Source organism: Sapajus apella, unplaced genomic scaffold (assembly GCF_009761245.1).
Source record: "Sapajus apella isolate SASKATOON/1434 unplaced genomic scaffold, GSC_monkey_1.0 scaffold757, whole genome shotgun sequence".
Lineage (NCBI taxonomy): Eukaryota > Metazoa > Chordata > Mammalia > Primates > Cebidae > Sapajus > Sapajus apella.
In genome coordinates, this window is record NW_022437683.1 from 1 (window position 1) to 20,114 (window position 20,114).

The following is a 20,114-nucleotide window of genomic DNA, read 5'->3' on the forward strand; positions in this document are numbered from 1 at the left end:
CCCAGGCCTCCCTTCCTGCACACCCCCGGGGCCCAGGCCTCCCTTCCTGCACACCCCCGGGGCCCAGGCCTTCCTTCCTCCACACCCCCAGGGCCCAAGCTTCCCTTCCTACACACCCCTGGAGCTCAAGCATTTCCTTCCCTCAACACCTGCTGCATGGTTCTGACCTAATCTCATGAAACCACTGGCATTACTAAGTTTTGATTATGGTATATTTTGCTGAGGTGAGTGTTCATAGTACCATTCTCATACTCCAAAGTGCCCTGTGACTTCAACAAACCAAGCTTTGAAATAGCATTAAGTCAATTACCTTTCTTTCGGAGGCTATGAGAAATGATTTTCCTCAGCCATTCTGGGCATTAAAACCTGACATTTTGTTCTTTATTCCTAGAACCCACTTAACTCCTGAATCCCGTCTATTAATTTACATGCAATTACAGAACTCACTTCTGAACCTTCTGATCTGAATATTTCCTGATGTTTGTGTTTTTTATGAGCTTTGGCAGCATATACTTACTCCGGTAAGAGGAAGCTAACACTGACGGTTCTTTGTTTAGAGGGATCTGCAGCAAGTGAGTCCGGGCCACATGTTATCTGGAATTCCCTCTGTAAAACGATGTGACGCGTGAGTAGGTACAGAGTCTGATGCCTACAAACTACTCCAGGTTTTCTGAATACACAAAATGGACCCAAACATTCTTCCCACTAAGTTAACATTCTTTTAAAACAAATAACCATTCTTTTGGCTTGAAAAGCTCTCCCATCCTCTGTACCGACCATGATAGGCTCTGAAGTCCCAGTATGAACACCCAGGCCACATCCTCATCTCACATCTTTACTAGGCGGGACACAAACGCGGCAGAGCACTCACTGGCTTGTCCCAGGGCGTCTGAGCTGGCACCACAGTGCTGGGTTCAATTTTCTGAAATTTGCTCAGTGCTTCCTCATGAATTTGTTTCAGATGCTGTTCTAATGGAAAATTACCATACGTGAAGAATCTAAAATGTTAAGAGAACATATTTAGTCAATTTTAGTTTAAAAAATCTGAAATCAGGTGCTGTCTTTTTCACTGAAATACAGTACACAGGAGTGCCCCTTATCTGAGGACTCGCCTTTCGGTTTCAGTTAACCTTACTCAACCAAGGTCCAAAAATATCACTGCACTTTGAGGGATCAAATTCACATAACTGTTATTACGGTATACTGTTGTAACTGTTCTATTTTATTACTAGTTATTGTTGTTAACGTCTCACTGTGCCCAATTTGTAAGTTCAACTTTCATGCGCAGAGCGTGGTGCTATCCTTGGCTTCAGGTATCCGCTGGAGTGCAGTGGCACCGTCACAGCTCACTGTAGCTTCAAACTCCTGGGCTCAAGCAATCCACCCACCTCAGCCTCCCGAGTAGCCAGGATTATACCACCACACCTGGCTAATTTTTAAGTTTGTTTTAGAGGCAAGCTCTATGTTACCCATATGGGTCTCAAATTCCTGGCCTCAAGCAATACCCCCCGCCTTGGCCTCCCAAAGTGCTCGGATTTACAGGCATGAGCCATCATACCCAGCCAAAGATTAATCTTTCATTTTAAAGTTGATCTTAGCATGTGACAAAAATCAAACGAGGTATTTGTTAAAATACTTTATAGCCCTAGGTACGGTAATATAGTAATCCAACCGACAATTTCACAAAATTCAATTTTTGGCAACAAATTTAAGGTTATAGGTGTTTATAAAGATAAACATTTGTTCAACCAGAGGAACAAGGTTACAATGGCAGAACTTGTCTTTTTATTTACATGTTGCCTGAGCTATCGTTAAGATTTGGTGAACTAGGCCGGGCGCTGTGGCTCACGCCTGTAATCCCAGCTCTCAGGGAGGCAGAGGCAGGAGGATAGCTTAAGCCCAGGAGTTCGAGACCTGCCTGGGCAATATAGCGAGACCCCGTTCTCCACAAAAAGGATAAAAACAAAAAGACAAAAAAAAAAAAAAAAAAAGATTTGGTGAACTAGTATCTTAAGCTTCAACAATTTCTCACTCTAGAATTTCGAAACAAATTTTACACTCTAGGGGTTTAGAGAATCCAGGAGCAATCACTGCCCCTGGTGTCCAGATGCTGGTCTCTAAAGGCCCTTCCTCATCAGCAGAGAAGCCGCAGAGGTCCCTGCAGAAGCGAACAGTTGAACCTCTGGAGCAAGGAGGGCCTGGGTGTGCATGTGTTGGGGAGGTGGGGGCTGGAAGCATAGAGACAAAAGAAGTTAACAAAGGCCAAACGAGTCAACAGCCGGGGCAAATGTGGGCATGAAAATGAATACATCCCATCTGATTCCACAAACTCAAATATATATACATACAGAAATATTTCTGTGAGGTCATCGTGGTATTAAAAACAAAACAAAGAAGGCGGGGGAAAAAAAAAAAAAAAAAAACAAAAAAAAAAAAACTCTTTTCCAGGGGGGGAACGGGGTCGACAGCGTCTTCCGTCATCATTAGAAATAGTTCCTGCATCACCCCTCCTCCTAAAACTGGACTCCCACAGAGAGCAACCGGCTCTGCCTTTTCCATCAGAATCCTATTTCAAGACAACCCAACAGCCCCGGCTGACGTGATCATTGCAGAGAGCCAGAGTAGCCCACCTCCTCTGGGGAATCAGCAGCAAGGCTGCTGTGAACTTCGGGTGAACTCCAGAGTAGTGAAACCATCCTAGGGGAATGTGTGTGTCTCAGAGAAAAGCAGAGGCGCCTAGAAAAAGATAACCAGCTCTCACTGACCTTGCTGCAAGATAGCTGTTAGCTGAAGCATGTTAACTGAAGTGTGAGAACTATAACCACAAGCTGTTCTAAGTAACTGCACCCTCCCTCTGCGATGTGCTTTGTAAACATATAAGATAAAGTACTCTGAGGCAGGTCAGGGCTGAAGAGACTGGCATCCTCAGCTTTTTGGGCCACCTGGCCCAGCTCTCTGTGTTATGTTTGCCTGTATGTCTGTCTGTATCCCCCGCTATTACCTCTTAGGTCTTCAAACCCTCGTGCAGCGCAAGACACAGCACATAACAGAATGAGGAGCTCTTCTTTGAAGAGGTCCAGAAAACAAATGAAGAAGAAATTACAGAATTAGAGAAGTTCGCAGACTCTCATAAAGTATTTGATTCAGGCAATAATCCTCAGTGAATATGAAAACCATTAATAGGTTGATGAGGAACTCAGTATTCACAGGACACCAAAAACTCAAGCCCACCAGCTGGTCTTCGGCTAAAGGGAAAAGCAGATCTTCCCGAGGGAGTGGCCGACCCTCAGCATGGACCCGCCTGGCGTGAGACCCCCAGTGGAGGGGGGCAGGCCTTGCACAATGGCAGGATGTGGCCGGTTATGCAGAGCTCCCCACAAGAGACTCTGCTTAAAAAGGCGCAGCCTGACTCAAACCAAGTTCCAGCTCTCAGGAAATGCAGAAACATGGCACCCACCACCACAAGGGAGCAGCCAGACCACCAGGAAAGTGAGCACCTGGGAGAAGCCTGGCCTGCACGCTCATGCGCCATCCCCAAGGGGGCGTCCAGGAGAGGCCCCTGGCCCACCAGATGTGACCTGGGGGACCCGGAGAAGCCTGGCCTGCAAGCTCCTCTGCTGTGTGCGAGGGGGTGCCCAGGAGACCCCGGCCAACCAGATGCGACATGTGGGACCCGGAGGAAGCCCGGCCTGCATGCTCCTCTGCCATCCCTGAAAGGGCGCCCAGGAGAGACCTGAGGGACCCTGTGCATCAAACATTTTGGGGCGAACTAGAAAATTTGAATACGGTATAAGAAATAGGCGGTTTTAAGAAAGTATGTTTTAGTGTATTAAACTGAAAATGGAATTAGCTTGTGTTAGAAAAAATCCTCATGTTTTTGGGTCACAAATTCAAATATTTAGGGGTAAATGATCACAACAGCTATAACTTACCTCCAAAAACTTCAGCAAATAATTACCTATTATGTAATGAGTGTTCTGGGGTTCATTATTCTAGTCTACTTTTCTATATGCTTGAAAGTTTTCATAATTTTTACATAAAATAATCTTAAAGTGTTTTTAAATCAGCATTTATATGTAAGTATATTAGTGTTTTATATAAGATATATTACATAACTATGTTATATTAGCGACGTAAGAAACAAGCAATGTATCAGAAAGTGAGAATGTAATTAAGGTTCAGCAACTGCATCCACTATTGAAAGAGCACTTCTAGTGCCAAGGACAGGGCTGGAAGCGTCACACATCCTGTGCAGGGGTGGACGCCACCCTGACACCCCCACTTTCAACGCAACAAAGCTGGGATGTGATGCAAGAGGTTGGGGGAGGGGCAGGACCCTTCTCTGGGGGGCTCTAAATGCCATGTTTGTAACCACCATGCTGAGCCTACTGAGGGCTCTCACTGTAAACATCCAAAACAACATCCAATAAGATAGGCAAAATCAGGCCAAGAATCTTACCTTGACTTAGAGATTTCCTAAGCATCGCTAAATATGAGAAAAGCCATGCCATGAAGTGTAAGAACACAAACAAGTCAACTTTTAACAATCAACCATCAAACTTTTCCAACAAAATATTACCTAGCATTGCTTGGGTGATAGTGAGTGGCATGAAATTGCTTAAGTTGTTCCCACGTAAGCTCCGGGATGCACAATGGGTCGCCCCCAGACACCACTGAGTAAGTGTGGTCGGGAAGAAGTCTGTTCTGAAGGTGCTGGGAGAATATCCTCTCATTGTCTGCCTTGAAATGTAAAATAAATAATAGTACATATAAAATAATACACATATACACTACATCACTTATATAGTCAATTACATTCTGGTACATACATCTGTAATACTTTGCAAATAAAACTGTTCTAACGGCAAAAAAAAAAAAAAAAGACAATGTGCAGGCAATGTTTCACATGGCATTCAAACATTCATCACCCATGCCCAGGACCCGAGGATTGAGAACAAGGGACTCTTCAGTGTGTGCTGAACAAATGCAGAGCTGAGAGCTGTAAATCAGGAGGATCACCAGGGCTGCCTATCAGCTGTGACGGAGGTGGGGAGAAGCTGTCACCCCAACTAGATTTTTTTTTTTTTTTTTTTTTGAGACGGAGTTTCACTCTTGTTACCCAGGCTGGAGTGCAATGGCGCGATCTTGGCTCACCGCAACCTCCACCTCCTGGGTTCAGGCAATTCTCCTGCCTCAGCCTCCTGAGTAGCTGGGATTACAGGCACGCACCACCATGCCCAGCTAATGTTTTGTATTTTCAGTAGGGACAGGGTTTCACCACGTTGCCCAGATGGTCTCGATCTCTTGACCTCGTGATCCACCCGCCTCGGCCTCCCAAAGTGCTGGGATTACAGGCTTGAGCCACCGTGCCCGGCCTCCAACTAGATTTTTAAAAAGATGTCTTGGAAGACCCCTAAATTGAGTATGAAAAGACAAGACATGGTTCACCAGCTGAGAGGCCATGGGAATCAGGGAGCAGGCTACCCACAAGCCTCGGACATCAGGACAGGTAGGTTGTCAAAATCACAAGGGGACATGAAGACATGGGCGCAGGACAGCAGCTCTTAATCCAAAATGGTCTCAAGACTCCTTTACACTCTGAAAAACTAACCCATTTATGCCTGAGGTTGCAATTTTTTGTGTAAAAACTCAGACCTTGGCAATGACCTTGTGCCGTAGGAATATAAATAACTCCCACAAGCTTAGCATTCCAATAATGGAACGCTAGGTATAAACAGGTTTTAATGAGAGCCCAAACAGCTTTTGATTACGTAGGCTTCTTTTGCCTATGTAGGTGCCTGTTTATATAATTTTTCTGTATTCTAAATTAAAGCTGAGACATTTAAAAAATACTTATTCCTTAAGGTAAGCCATCATTATATGTTAATATAAACATTTTTGAAAAATATTTCTCAAAGTAAAAAACTGACTACTTAGAGTGGTGCTGTGTTGCCTTTCTTGCAATCTCTGTAGCGTCTGGCTCAGAGGTAAAGCTGGACTCTCCCACTTGCTCTGTATCCAGCTCGCTGTGTGTCACATACCATGCCATGTGGCCTCTAAAAAGTTCACCGTGTACTTGGGCAAGAATGAGTGAAAAAGACGATGTCTTGGTAGTGGTATGAAAATAGCCTTTTTTTTTTTTTTTTTTTTTTTGGAGACGGAGTTTCGCTCTTGTTACCCAGGCTGGAGTGCAATGGCGCAATCTCGGCTCACCGCAACCTCCGCCTCCCGGGTTCAGGCAATTCTCCTGCCCCAGCCTCCTGAGTCGCTGGGACTACAGGCACGCGCCACCATGCCCAGCTAATTTTTTGTATTTTTAGTAGAGACGGGGTTTCACCATGTTGATCAGGATGGTCTCGATCTCTTGACCTCATGATCCACCCGCCTCGGCCTCCCACAGTGCTGGGATTACAGGCTTGAGCAACCGTGCCCGGCCGAAAATATCTTTTATCTCCCAGTCTTCCTGCGGATCATACACAGGGATTCCCAGACACGGTCTGAGACCCCTGGGAGGAATAGCCTGGCTCTGCTACCCCCATGACTCTGCTCACAGCACTGACCTCAGCTAATTAAAGAAGGTATCACCTATGATGAGAACATTAAATAAAAGTTAACCATCTTCCAAATGCATCTATATGACAATATTGTACATGGGTAAGGTAAGCTGAACACAACACAAAAAAGGAAGAAAACTTACAAACACTCCCTTCATCTCATTAAAGACGACTCCTTTAAAGACCAAGGGCGTCTGGGGGTCGCTGGGATTCTCATGTTCCAGCCGCCATCCTTCCTGCCTGAGGACAAACAAATAATTATAAGCTGATAGTGACTCAAATACTCAAGTCTGTACCAACTAATCAATCATTCATTACATACCAGAAATCCAGCTCTCGTAAACATGGGAAAAAAGTGGCATCCAAATACACCGAGAGGAGATTCTGAAAGTCCTTGGGATTTTGTGTGGAAAATGGATACAGGGTGTAATCACTAGCTGGGTACAAGTGAAAACAGAAAACTTAAAATATAACAGATTCCTACTAAAATTATTGACTCTTAAGCCTCACTTCCCCTTTGTCCTACGGACAATAAGTTGCAGCTAATCTTGGGACACAGGCAGTGGCCCTGCGCTCTGGCCCCCGGCCTCAGCAGCTGTCCCAGCTCCTAACTCCAAGTGCTGCTTTCCCAGACCTGTCTCAGGATCTGCACTCAATGAGCACCAGGGCTCATTCTTCAAGTTTCTCCAGAGACTCTCATACATCTACAACGATGACCTCATTCCCTAAGAGCATGGATTTAACCTGCTCTCCAATCTCACTCCCTCACGGAACACACTGTTCACATCAGCAGCCTATCCACTATCGTGAGTCTTACTAAAACTCAAATACCAACATTACTGGTAACTCTGGAAGCCTGGCATTCCAGTGATATCCCCAAGAGAAAACCGTTTTGAACCTTTGAGGGAAAAGTTCACAGACCTTTTCTTAAAATGCTAGTTTTTTAGGCCGGGCGCGGTGGCTCAAGCCTGTAATCCCAGCACTGTGGGAGGCCGAGGCGGGTGGATCACGAGGTCAAGAGATCGAGACCATCCTGGTCAACATGGTGAAACCCCGTCTCTATTAAAAGTACAAAAACATTAGCTGGGCATGGTGGCGCGTGCCTGTAATCCCAGCGACTCAGGAGGTTGAGGCAGGAGAATTGCCTGAACCCAGGAGGCGGAGGTTGCGGTGAGCCGAGATTGCGCCATTGCACTCCAGCCTGGGTAACAAGAGTGAAACTCCGTCTCAAAAAAAAAAAAAAAAATGCTAGTTTTTATAATCTCACTACCATGTGGCTTTCCTGAAGGATTAAATTTCTAACGTCTTTCAACTAGAAAGAGGTAAAAATTCTAGTACATTCGTCACCCACTACCCTCTTTCCTTCTCAGAAACTAACAATTCCAGTGAGTGTGCCTGCAAAGCCAAGTGCAGTTTCTGTTCAGGACACCGGTCTTACCTGTGAAGGCGTTCATGAACGTGGAGAGGGAGCGGTTCAACATTTTGAAGAAAGGGTCTCTGCATGGATATTTCTGAGACCCACAGAGGACAGTGTGCTCAAGGATGTGAGGAACTCCAGTGCTGTCCATGGGAGTGGTGCGGAACTGCACGCTGGGGAAGGAGAGTGAACAGAACGTGAAATGTGAGGAACACCCATGCTATCCCTGGGGGTGGAGCGGAACTGCACACTAGGGAAGGAGGGTGAATGGAAGGTGAAATGTGAGGAACTCCCGTGCTGTCCCTGGGGGTGGAGCGGAACTGCACGCTGGGGAAGGACAGTGAACAGAATGTGAAAGGTTCAGCTAGTGCTGTCGGCAGAGTTCCCGGACGCATGACAACCTCAGGCTACTAGAACTCATCGTGCTGACACCACAATCCTCCAGCAGGAGGTTTTCCAACTATAATTTACAGTCTATATATTTTGATGAGATTATAAGGTAAGCTTTTCCTTATTATTCAAGATGCTCTGTCAATAAGAATACTAGTGAGATATTATTTTGAACCATGTAATGGACAGTCAATGCTTTAAATTGAGCTTACCCAACCTGCGGCCTGCAGCTCACAGGATCAGGACAGCTTGGAACGCGGCCCGATACAAATTCATGCACTTTCTTAAAACACTGAGGTATTTTATTTTTAAGTTCATCAGCTATCCTTAGTGTTAGTGTATTTTACGTGTGGCCCAAGATTACTGCTATTCTTCCAATGTGGCACAGGGAAGCCAGAAGACTGGACACCCGTTTTAAATAAAAACACTCAAGACCATGTTCTTACAAAGTATCACCTACCTGAACAGATTATTTGTGTCTTCTCTGGCCAGGTGTAAATACCTGGCTCCTGTGACATCATGGCTGAGCTTCACTGCAGTCAGGAACAGCTCAGGAACAGATGTCACCTGAGTTAACAAGAAAAACAAAACCAGCTAAACTTAGACAAAATGGCCTTTGAAATGATTATCTTCAAGACACTGAGAAAACTGGTTTTTCTGCCTGAAATTAGGTGACACCGGGAAGCCAGCATTTCAGAGCCTGACAGGACAGAACCAACCTGTCCAAGTCCCTCATCCTACAAACGAGGAAAGTAAGACCTAAAAAAGGCAGATGAGAATGTATATATATATTTTTTTGAGTGCTTACTACTGGCTAGGCATTTTCTATTTTTTTTTTTTTTAATTTTTTATTCTTTTTTGTATATGCATTTTGTAATCATGTCACATAAAACCCTGTAAGGGAGATATTCTCATCCTCATTTACAGATGAAAAAAACTGAGGCTCACAGTGATGAAATAAGCTGCCCAAATCACAAAGCCAGGATTCACCCTGGTGTCCGCCCTTCCCATGGTACTGGGCTGCATGCATCTGAGTGCCACAGCTCCCCTGCACCATCTGCCCCGCGGCCCCTGCTTTTGTGCATCTCATCTCCTGTAGTGTTCAGAATGGCCCTGCAAGGAGGGTAAATGCGGGAGTGCGCTAGCCTGCGACAGAGGGAGGGGCTGCAGGTCTCCAGGCTCCATGGATTCTCCGTGGTAGCTAGAAGCACAAAGCTGGGGCTGCCAGAACTGCTGGAGGGGCTGGGAGGATAGGAAAGCCCCCAAGAAAAAAAAAAAGAATCCTCAGTCCTGGGGCATGGTGGAAGGTCATCTCCTACTTTAGGTAAGCCTCCTGGTGGTGTCCACACTCCTCAGTATTAAAGAAACTGTCTTCTCTCCAGTCGTGCCAGCCAGACTTCTCCCTCAATCACATACCATGACCCTATGATGACCACACCACTCACCGCCCCCTCTTCCAGGTGCCACAAGAGTCACCTGTCTAAGCTCGCACAGCAAGCCACTGGCAGAAGTCAGATCTTGGGTATCAATCCAGCCCAATCTAGGGAGCCTGCCATCCAACACTCATGCATAAAGCGGTCCACTACAACCTGCATAACCTACAGCTGTTAAATTACTTATGTTTCTAAGCTTACTGTACTTTGTAATAGACGACCAATGCGTGTAAAATCAGCGGATGCAGTGAGATGTCTGCTTTCTAATCATATACAGCATAACAGTAATAGCTTTCATGGTAGCTATTTCTCAAACAAGAATCATGACTTATCCTAAGTTCCAATGGCTGGACACAGTGGCTCACGCCTATAACCCCAGCACTTTAGAAGACCAAGGTCATAGGGTTTGGCTGCGTCCCCACCTAAATCTCATCTTGAACTGTAGTTCCCATAATCCCTACATGTTGTGGGAGGGACCTGGTGGGAGGTAACAGAATCATGAGGGCGGTTCCCCATGTTATTCTCAAGACAGTGAGTACGTTCTCATGAGATCTGATAGTTTCATAAGGGGCTTCCCCCTTCACTTGATTCTCACTCTTTCCTGCTGCCCTGTTAAGAGGTGCCTTCCACCATGATTGTTAAGTTTCCAGAGGCCTGCCCAGCCATGCAGAACTGAGTCAACTCAACTTCTTTTCTTTATCAATTACCCAGTCTTTGGCATTTCTTCATAGCTATGTGAGACTAAACTAATACATCAGATAAGAGGATTGCTTGAAGCCAGGAATTTGAGACCAGCCTAGGCAACAAAGCAAGTTTCCATCTACACACATACACACACACACAATTAGCCAGGTGTGGTGGCACCTTGTCCCAGCTACTTGGGAGACTGAGACAAGAGATCACTTGAGCCCAGGAGTTCAAGGCTGCAGTGAGTCAAGATCATGCCACCACACTTCAGCCTAGGTGAAAAGGCAAGTCCCAGTCTCAAAAATAAATAGGTTTCTATAAAATCTGAAAAATAAAGAAGAATCAACCACTCTGGGTAAGGCCCTTATTAACAGTAACCTGTACTATAAATCCAAGTGTTTTTGGCCAGCCTTTGCAGGGTTTCACAAATGCTCTGAGTCTGGTTTCATGCCTGGACCTTGCCGGCCGCTCTCACATCACCCTATCCAGGAGCTCTTCCCTCTCCCCCAGCAGCAGCAGCTCCCACTCCTCTCCACTGTTGTCCTCGGCACACCGCATGGCGTCCACTGTGTCCCCAGTCACAGCTGCATCAGTCTTTCTAGATGGTAAGCTGTTTGTCTTTTACATTTGCTATAACATCAAACAAAGCCAACAGCCAGCCAAATATGTGAAGTGTGTCATTTTTAGTTATTATGCCAAATAAAAAACAATGCAAAAGGTTGAAGCAAAATCACAAAACAAAAATTCATTTTAATGTAAACCCAAGTAAGTATAGGTCTACAATTTCTTCTCTATAATTCTCAAAACCAAATGGCTCAAAGAACAAAGTTTCTGCAGAAGTTTAGAGCAAACTATTTGATGGCAAAACCTGACCGAACAGATCAGGACGTTTAGTCTTCATGATCACAATCGGTAAATCATCAGGTTTGGCTGCAGAAACACTAGTGTGTCTGATCACAGGGACCCAGCTAAAAGGGTTATTTTCTAAAATCTGACAAGATTCAGGCTTTGCGGGACTCCAGGAAGGGACTGAAGGTCATTTCATTCACAAGAGCTGTTCAGCTGAGTAGCTACCATACAGCCGAAGCTGGGCCATGGCCTCGGGACACAAGGATGAAAAGGCAAGTCTCTGCTTTGAAGGGCTCTGCACGTCCGCCAGAAGCCATACCCGGAGTGCCTGCGGATTTGAAGGGAGATGCCGGGGAGGAGCCGTACCTGGTTTACAGTGAGGCCATACCTGGTTTATGGTGAAGCCGTGGATTTTCTCTCCCACTTGATACTGCAGAGCCCTCTCACAAGCCCGGGTACTGCTCCATCGCCACGCTTTGTGGTATGCATGCCTAGATAAAGAAGAGTAACTCATCAACTACATTAGATGAGTTACAGGAAAATTATCTGGCTAACATTATCCAGCAACAGAGTGAAAATACTCTCATGTGATAAGGACTATTAATTAATTAAAGAAAAATTAAACACTGCATCTTCCAAAATCTTGCACAATCCAGAAAACTAATTTCTGGTAAGTTCCTTTCCAAGTTAATGACCTTTTATCTTAACCAAAGCTTCAATATTGGAAATCTTTTCTTTACACATGTTCACGAATAACTATAATACAATTATGGTTTAAATTCCCCTTAAGAGCCGGGCGCGATGGCTCAAGCCTGTAATCCCAGCACTCTGGGAGGCCGAGGCGGGTGGATCACGAGGTCAAGAGATTGAGACCATCCTGGTCAACACGGTGAAACCCCGTCTCTACTAAAAATACAAAAAATTAGCTGGGCCTGGTGGCGCGTGCCTGTAATCCCAGCTACTCAGGAGGCTGAGGCAGGAGAATTGCCTGAACCCAGGAGGCGGAGGCTGCGGTGAGCCGAGATCGCGCCATTGCACTCCAGCCTGGGTAACAAGAGTGAAACTCTGTCCCAAAAAAAAAAAAAAAAAAAAAAAAAAAAAAAATTCCCCTTAAGAAACAACTTTTAAACAAAAGGGCTGCATTCCCTCACAGAATCCTCACAAGCCTCCACAGTACAGCAGGAAACTCACGCTACAGTTAAATTCCATTTCAAGCCTAACAAATGGGTGAAAATGTTAAAAGCCTAATATTACCAGGAACTCTCATACACTGTGGGTAACCCCCCATATAGGCACCAAGGAAAGAGACCTAGGCAGAACCCTGGCACAGATAGGGCTTGAAGAATATCTCACTTTATAGTGTTACCACTCAGCTATTTCCTTTTATATAATCCTTTACATAATCATATATTAGTTTATAGAATTACAGCTTGAAGAATCCCTTTACATAATCCTCTATATATAACCATATAATGGTTCATAGTCTGAGTACCTGAAGAGTATTTCCACACACACACATATAATATTTTAGTTCATAATCGGAGGAATGCCTAGAGTGGACACAGTACAGAGCATGAATTAAGGGATAAGCAGCTTATAGTCAGAGGAATGCCTAGAGCAGACACAGTGCAGAGCATGATTTAAGGGAAAACAGTTAAACCAGGACAAGAATCCATGGCCCAGGCGGCAGTGTTCAGTATCGTAAAGATACCCGCTGTATGGCAGGCTTGCGGCGAGAGCCACTCCTCCTGATAAAGGAGTTGTAGGACCTTGCTCCAGTTCTTGTGGAAGGCTGCCCTCAGACCGGCAATCCACCTTGGTAACTGTGAACTTTATCAATCAGCTCCTGCTACTGTGCTGCTCAAAAAGCATCTTCCCATAGAACTCATTGGAAGCTGCCAGCAGGTGGCGGTAACCCTGACAGCTCTGTTACAACTGTGTGACTTAAAGCATCCCCCCAATAAACCTTAGAAGTAGTTTGCCCATAGACAGAAGTATTGCACACTGCACCCTCTCACTGCGCAGGGCCCATCTTCTAGCCTAGGTGACCTAATGGGGGTGAACCCCTTGTTTTATTGCTCACGACCCTATCACTATCCTTAAAGATGGTTTCACTCAGCCCTGCCCCCTAACCTATACACAATAAATACTCACGCTTCTGGACATTCGGGGGCCTCGCCTGACTCTGCTCATATGTGGCGTGGCCCCTCGAGCCCAGCTGCAATTTCCTTGTACTTCTGTGTCCTGTCTCTTTATTTCTCGGATCCTGCGCCTCAGCACAGCATAAGGCACACCCCACAACCCTGGGGGCCTTCAGCCCTACAATACACTACTACAGGGAGTATAAAGTGGAACGACTTTGGAAAAGCACTTGGCATTTTTTTTTTTTTTTTGAGATGGAGTCTCACTGTCACCAGGCTGGCGTGCAGTGGCGAGATCTCGGCTCACTGCAACCTACACGTCCCGGGATCAATCGATTCTCCTGCCTCAGCCTCCCAAGTAGCTGGGCCTAAGGTCGTGCACCAGCACGCCCAGCTGATTTTTTGTATTTTTAGTAGAGACAGGGTTTCACCATGTTGGGGCCAGGATGGTCACGATCTCTTGACCTTGTGATCCACCCGCCTAGACCTTCCGAAGTGCTGGGATTACAGGCGTAAGCCGCTGCGCCCAGCCGGCAGTTGGATTCTTTAGCAAAGCTGAAGACCGGAGACACTCACCTCCACACCGCACACCACTGCCCCAGCACACACGGACAAGAGTGTCAGCACGAACCCTGACAGTCCCAAATGTCCGCAGAGAACAGATAAACTGCAGACTAATCATTCAGTAAACAAAAACCCTAAGGACCAATAAAGTAAAGGGCCTACAGCTCCACGTAAACAAAGATGTGGGTCACATCATGTGAAACGAAAGGTACACGATACAGGATTATCCTCAAGAGGTGTTATTCAAACAGGTAACAAGGTATTGTCAGACTGCATATAGGTGGTAAAATATAAAGAAAAAGCAAGGGCCGGGCGCGGTGGCTCAAGCCTGTAATCCCAGCACTTTGGGAGGTTGAGGTGGGTGGATCATGAGGTCGAGGGATCGAGACCATCCTGGTCAACATGGTGAAACCCCATCTCTACTAAAAATACAAAAAAATCAGCTGGGCATGGTGGTGTGTGCCTGTAATCTCAGCTACTCAGGAGGCTGAGGCAGGAGAATTGCCTGAACCCAGGAGGCGGAGGTTGCAGTGAGCCGAGATCGCGCCATTGCACTCCAGCCTGGGTAACAAGAGCAAAACTCCGTCTCAAAAAAAAAAAAAAAAAAATAGGGAGGCAAGGACTTTTCTGTAAGTCAAGACAATGATAATTAAAAGCGAGGGAGAGGGTTATGAGCAGTTAGGGGCAACCTTCAGCTTGGTCATGGGGAAAGTATATTTATTTATTTATTTAGAGACAGAGTCTTGCTCTGTTGCCCAGGCTGGAGTGCAATGGCACAACCTCCACCTCCTGGATTCAAGAGATTCTCCTGCCTCAGCCTCCCAAATAGCTGGGAATATGAGCACTCACCACCATGCCCTGCTAAGTTTTGTATTTTTAGTAGAGGCGGGTTTTACCATGTTGGCCACGCTGGTCTCAAACTCCTGGCTTCAGGTATTACCCCCCACCCCACCCCGACCCGCCTTGACCGCCCAAAATGCTGGCATTAGAGGGGTGAGCCACCGCCCCCAACCCACTTACTTTCTCACAATTATTCTCAGCTGGGTGAGATGACTCACACCTGTAATCCCAGCAATTTGAGAGGCTGCGGAAGCGGATCAGTTGAGCCCAGGAGTTCAAAGCCAGCCTGGGCAACATAGCAAGATCCCTTCTCTTGAAAAAAGTATTATTTTCTCAAATTGTACGTCTTATGGGATTTTCTACATCAATAAACCCACCTAAATACTTAAAGACGATGTGCACGGGGGAGAAAAACGCCTATTCAGTCACTGGCAAGGTTATGAAGGTATACTCAACATCTGCTGACTGACTTCGCAAATTTCAGAGTTAAGAGCCTGAGCAACATTTTAAGAAATTACTGATCATCAAGGACATGATAGGAAAGCCCTGAGCGGCGAGGCCAGGGCCTCCCGCGAACTTTCCAGAAACCTGCTGCCGCCGAACCCACGCCACGGACGCCCCGTGTCTCCAGGCCCGCGCCGGCGGCGCCGAACGCTACCTTCTATTAAACAGGGGCTCGTGGGTTACCGCGAACGCCAAACCGCTTCGTCATTTTTTCCCCCATAAACTGAGTCACTAAAAAAACAGAACAGTTCCGTTCCGGGAGGCTCCAGTTCCCCGAACACAGCAGGACTTTGATTCTAACGCGTGGGCTGCGGGCGCCTCGGGTCTCTGAAGTGACCGGGGGGCAACGCCATCAGCCAGTGCCCGGGTTCGAGCCCACGCCGACGGAGGGCCCCGCGGCCCGAGGTGCCGCCCCCGGAGGTGCCGCCCCCGGGAGCGGGCAGGCGCTCCGGGGTCCTCGGGCCGCGGACGCGGGAGCCCCGGCTCGCCCCAGACCTTCCCCTCCCGGGTCCCGGCGCGCCGCGTCTCACCCGCCGCCCAGCCGCCTCAGCGTCAGCAGGCCCGGCCGCCCGCCGCAGCGCCACATGGCGTCTGACCTGCACTGCCTTCGCCAGGGAGCCCACTTCACCCGACGCAGGCGCGGGGCGGGGCTCGCGGTGCCGGCCACCACTCCTATTGGTCAGCGTGGACGGCGACGCCCTCTGCGATAGGCTGCAGGGGAAAAGGGCGGCCACCCCTGTTACAGGGAGGGAAGGAGGGCGGGAAGGAGGAAGGTGAGCAGGGAGGAGGGCGGAAGGGGCGGGGCCGGCGGGCCGAAGGAGGCGGGCCGAGGCGAGGGGCGTGGTTAGCGTTAGAAAGGGGCGGTGTGCGGCCAGGAGAAGGATGGGGGCAGGTGATAGGAGGGGGACGTGGGCACAGAGGACAGTGGGGCGTGGCGGGAAACGTGTCTCTCTCGATTGGGTGGGGCCTGGTGGAGGGAGGGGCTGCGCAGGTGAAGAGGGGCGTGCTATGTTGGGCGGGGCTGTGCAAGTGAGGGGTGGGGCTTAGTGAGGGGTGGCTCTTTGTAGGTGAGGAGTGAAACCTAGTGGGAGAGGGGCTTGTAGGGGAGATGGGCCTTGGGGGCGGGGCTTGCAGGTAATGGGGCGGTGCCTAGTGGGCGGGGCTGCCGGTGCGCTGGGCCTTGGGGGCGGGGCTTGCAGGTAATGGGGCGGTGCCTAGTGGGCGGGGCTGGGGTGGGCTTTGGAGGAAGCCTGCACCGAGTCTGACCTTCCCAGTTTCTCAGAGCCTCTCTTCCTCCCTTCACCTGCTCCCTCTATTTTTCTCTTATATCACGAATACAAACAGACTCAAATCTCTGCCTCCTAACGGGCTCTGAAAAAAAAATGCTAAATAGACAGCTGCAGTGCTTGAACAAACCAAGGCTTTGGAAGCAATGGGGCAGGTAATACAGTGAGAAGTCGGGTGTCTACCCCAGGCTTTCCACCAGGGCAGCCAGTTCTGGGCTACAGGTAAACAAGCACCTCCTTCTTGATGAGCCCAGAGGAACCAGAACAAAGGTAATAGCAGAAATGACAGACACAAACACGCTCTGCGCATCACCTCTCTTTTTTTTTTTTTTTTTTTTTTTTTTGAGACGGAGTTTCACTCTTGTTACCCAGGCTGGAGTGCAATGGCGCGATCTCGGCTCACCGCAACCTCCGCCTCCTGGGTTCAGGCAATTCTCCTGCCTCAGCCTCCTGAGTAGCTGGGATTACAGGCACGCGCCACCATGCCCAGCTAATGTTTTGTATTTTTAGTAGAGACGGGGTTTCACCATGTTGACCAGGATGGTCTCGATCTCTTGACCTCGTGATCCACCCGCCTCGGCCTCCCAAAGTGCTGGGATTACAGGCGTGAGCCACCGCACCCGGCGAATCACCTCTCTTCTAGGGAGAATTTGGATCTGTGAACGCAAAATATCCGGGTCAGGTCTCAATCAATTTGGAAAGTTAATTTTGCCAAGGTTAAGGGCGTGCCCATGACATAGCCTCAGGAGGTCCCAAGGACATGTGCCCAACATGCTTGAGACACAACTTGCTTTTATACGTTTTAGGGAGACATGAGGCACCCACCAAGATGTGTAATCCAAGTGGGGCTTCGTAGATAAGAAGCAAATGGTTGCATTGTTTTGAGTCCCTGATTAGACTTTGTCACTGAACACACAATTTACATTTGAAGGTAGGGGAACAGTCCCTGATTCCTTCCTCTGATTCAGTGAAACAGTAGGGCGGAGAGAGGGATCAGATATGCGTTTGTCTCACCCGTGAGCCTCAAGGGCTGACTTTGAGTTCCGCCTGTCCTAAGTCCATGAGGAATGTCCTTGTGGACAAATTGTGAGGAAGCTATTTAGCTTTTAAAAATCTTGATAGCTGCCTTACTTAGGAATAAAATGGGAGGCAGGTTTGACACAGTTCCCAGCTTGACTTTTCCGTTTGGCTTGGTGATTTGGGTTCCCAAGATATTATTTTCCTTTTACAGGTGATACATATTAATAAGTCATCACAACATCTCTGATCTTAGGGGAGACCGTTGGGTATCATTAACCCTATTGTGAGTGGCCAGGAAAATGAGACACTGGAAGGTTATCGTGTTTTTACATCTTTGAAGATAGAGGCTGTGTAAGTCTAGTAATTATTGCTTAAGAGTATGTTCCCATAGCATGCAATGCCACTGATGGATAACCTAGATAAACAAACGCCCAAACATTTACAAACAATTATTTTGAGTAGCAGTAAACCTAATTGTAACACCCACAGGTAGTCTCAGTTTATATTAACACAAATACTCCAACACAGAAATTAAAAATCCGAACTTGTCTATGCAATTTGCTATGTTACAAAACCACATCCTATGTATAGTGAAATTCATTGTTTTAGTGAAATTCAACAGTGATTTTTTTAAGAAATCAGAATAGATTGTGACTGAGACATAGAAGGGCAATCAAATAAATATTGAGTCTCAAAGGCTTAATTGTGTCTCCCCAAAAAGATATAGTGGGGTCCTAACCCCCAATACTGCAGATTGTGACTTTATTTGGAGATATAAAGTCTTTACAGATATAATTAAGCTAAAATGGCATCATTGGGTGCGCCCTACTCCAGTATGGCTCATGTCCTCATAAAAAAGGAAAATTTGGATGCAGAGATAGATATACACATACAGGGAAAGTGCCATGTGAAAATAAAGGAAATATTGGGATTGGAACTTCTACAAGCCAAGGAATGCTGAGGGTTGCCAGTCCATAACCACAGCCTCAGGATGTGAAATGGAATAGACCCTGCCTTCAAGCTCAGAAGAAACCACCCCTGCCATAGCTTGATCCTGGACTTCCAAACTCCACAATGGCGAGATAATACGTTTCTTTTTTTCGAATCTGCCCAGTTTGCAATACTTTATTACCATGGCCTTGGCAAACAAATACAGAGATCTCAAAGTACGTTTACCTCTGAAAGAAAAATATGAAGTGATTTAACCAAATATGGTGTTTTCCAGGGTTGCATGTCATGGACATAATACATGCATTTGGAAAACCTTTATTTCAGAATTCATCATAAACCAAAAGTGATGATTGCTGGAAATCAAAAATAAGCAATTGGCTCAGTGCCTCTAAATTTAGGATTACAGAAACGTATGGAATGTCAGCACACAGTGTAAGGAGAAAGCGCCTCCTACTTTCTGGAAAACCCAGACTCCAACCCTAGTACCATTCATCCCTCATCCATTCTTTTCACACGATAAACGATTTCAGTGTTATCTATCTGCTAACCACCAACCTCTGTTACTTATGAGTTCGAATAAAGCATTTCATCTTTGTGTTGAACTTATATAGACTCACCTGTAAAAAAAAAAGAGGAGACTAGATTTTCTTCAAGTTTACTTTCCACTCTAAAATTCCTGTAATCCCAGCACTTTGAGAGGCCGAGGCGGGCAGGTCACCTGAGGTCAGGAGGTCGAAACCAGCCTGGCCAACATGGTGAAACCCCACCCCTACTAAAAAGAAAGAAAGAAAGAAATACAAAAATTAGCCAGGCATGGTGGCAGGCACTTGTATTCCCAGCTACTTGGGAGGCTGAGGCAGGAGAATTGCTTGAGCCCAGGAGGCAGAGGTTGCAGTGAGCCAAGATCGCACCACTGCACTCCAGCCTGGGTGACAGAGGGAAACTCCGTCTCAAAAAAACAAACAAAAAAAAAAAAAAAAAAAAAAAAAAAAAAAAAAAAAAAAATGACCTAAGAATAAAGTAGATTGGGCCCTAACTCACAGCACAATGCTTAGGATGGAGTACAGAAAACCTCTGCCTGCCTGAATATGTTTGTCATCCCTAACATAGATTAATCACATGCCATCCTTAATGTGTTTTATCCTTAACACCTGTGCCATTCTAAACATGTTCATCACATGTCATCCTCAACATGTGTTTGCTAACATTGAAAATATTTAACAGGAGGCAGTATCTTGTGTTCCAAATTGAGGAAAATGCTTAAAATGCAAAGACCCACTTACTTAAATTCACACTAAGAGGGAATGATATTCTAAGAGAAATTATTGGAAGGAAAGAGCTGGCAAATATCTGAGGACCTCAGAAAAGGGCATCATCACCAATGGAAATGATCCAACAAAGAGAGAAAACAAGTGCTGGGAACTAAGGACAAAATGCACGTTCTCTAGCTGTTTATTTTCTAAGGCTAGCCGTTGTGC

General features: G+C 46.6%; 1 protein-coding gene across 1 annotated transcript; it reads right to left on the reverse strand.

Moving 5' to 3' along the window:
- Positions 1 to 347: 347 nt before the first annotated feature.
- Positions 348 to 16,040, reverse strand: LOC116546309 (presequence protease, mitochondrial-like). Its single transcript, XM_032272619.1, has 9 exons — positions 15,910 to 16,040; positions 11,719 to 11,821; positions 8,822 to 8,928; positions 7,993 to 8,144; positions 6,877 to 6,991; positions 6,698 to 6,794; positions 4,580 to 4,740; positions 872 to 998; positions 348 to 606 (listed from the first exon to the last, which is right to left on the reverse strand). Exons 1-9 carry the CDS (start codon positions 15,963 to 15,965, stop codon positions 514 to 516), a joined length of 1,011 nt encoding a protein of 336 aa, XP_032128510.1. The 5' UTR covers positions 15,966 to 16,040; the 3' UTR covers positions 348 to 513.
- Between the last annotated feature and the right edge of the window lie 4,074 nt (positions 16,041 to 20,114).

Bases quoted from the DNA above. Each gene is read 5' to 3' on its own strand.
- LOC116546309 (XM_032272619.1), bottom strand. From the start codon at position 15,965: ATGTGGCGCTGCGGCGGGCGGCCGGGCCTGCTGACGCTGAGGCGGCTG. The intron at 8,145-8,821 runs GTAGGTGATACT...CTCCTTCCCCAG, and splicing joins GACACAAATAATCTGTTCAG to CGTGCAGTTCCGCACCACTC. The intron at 4,741-6,697 runs GTAAGTTTTCTT...TTACATTTCAAG, and splicing joins ATGAGATGAAGGGAGTGTTT to GCAGACAATGAGAGGATATT.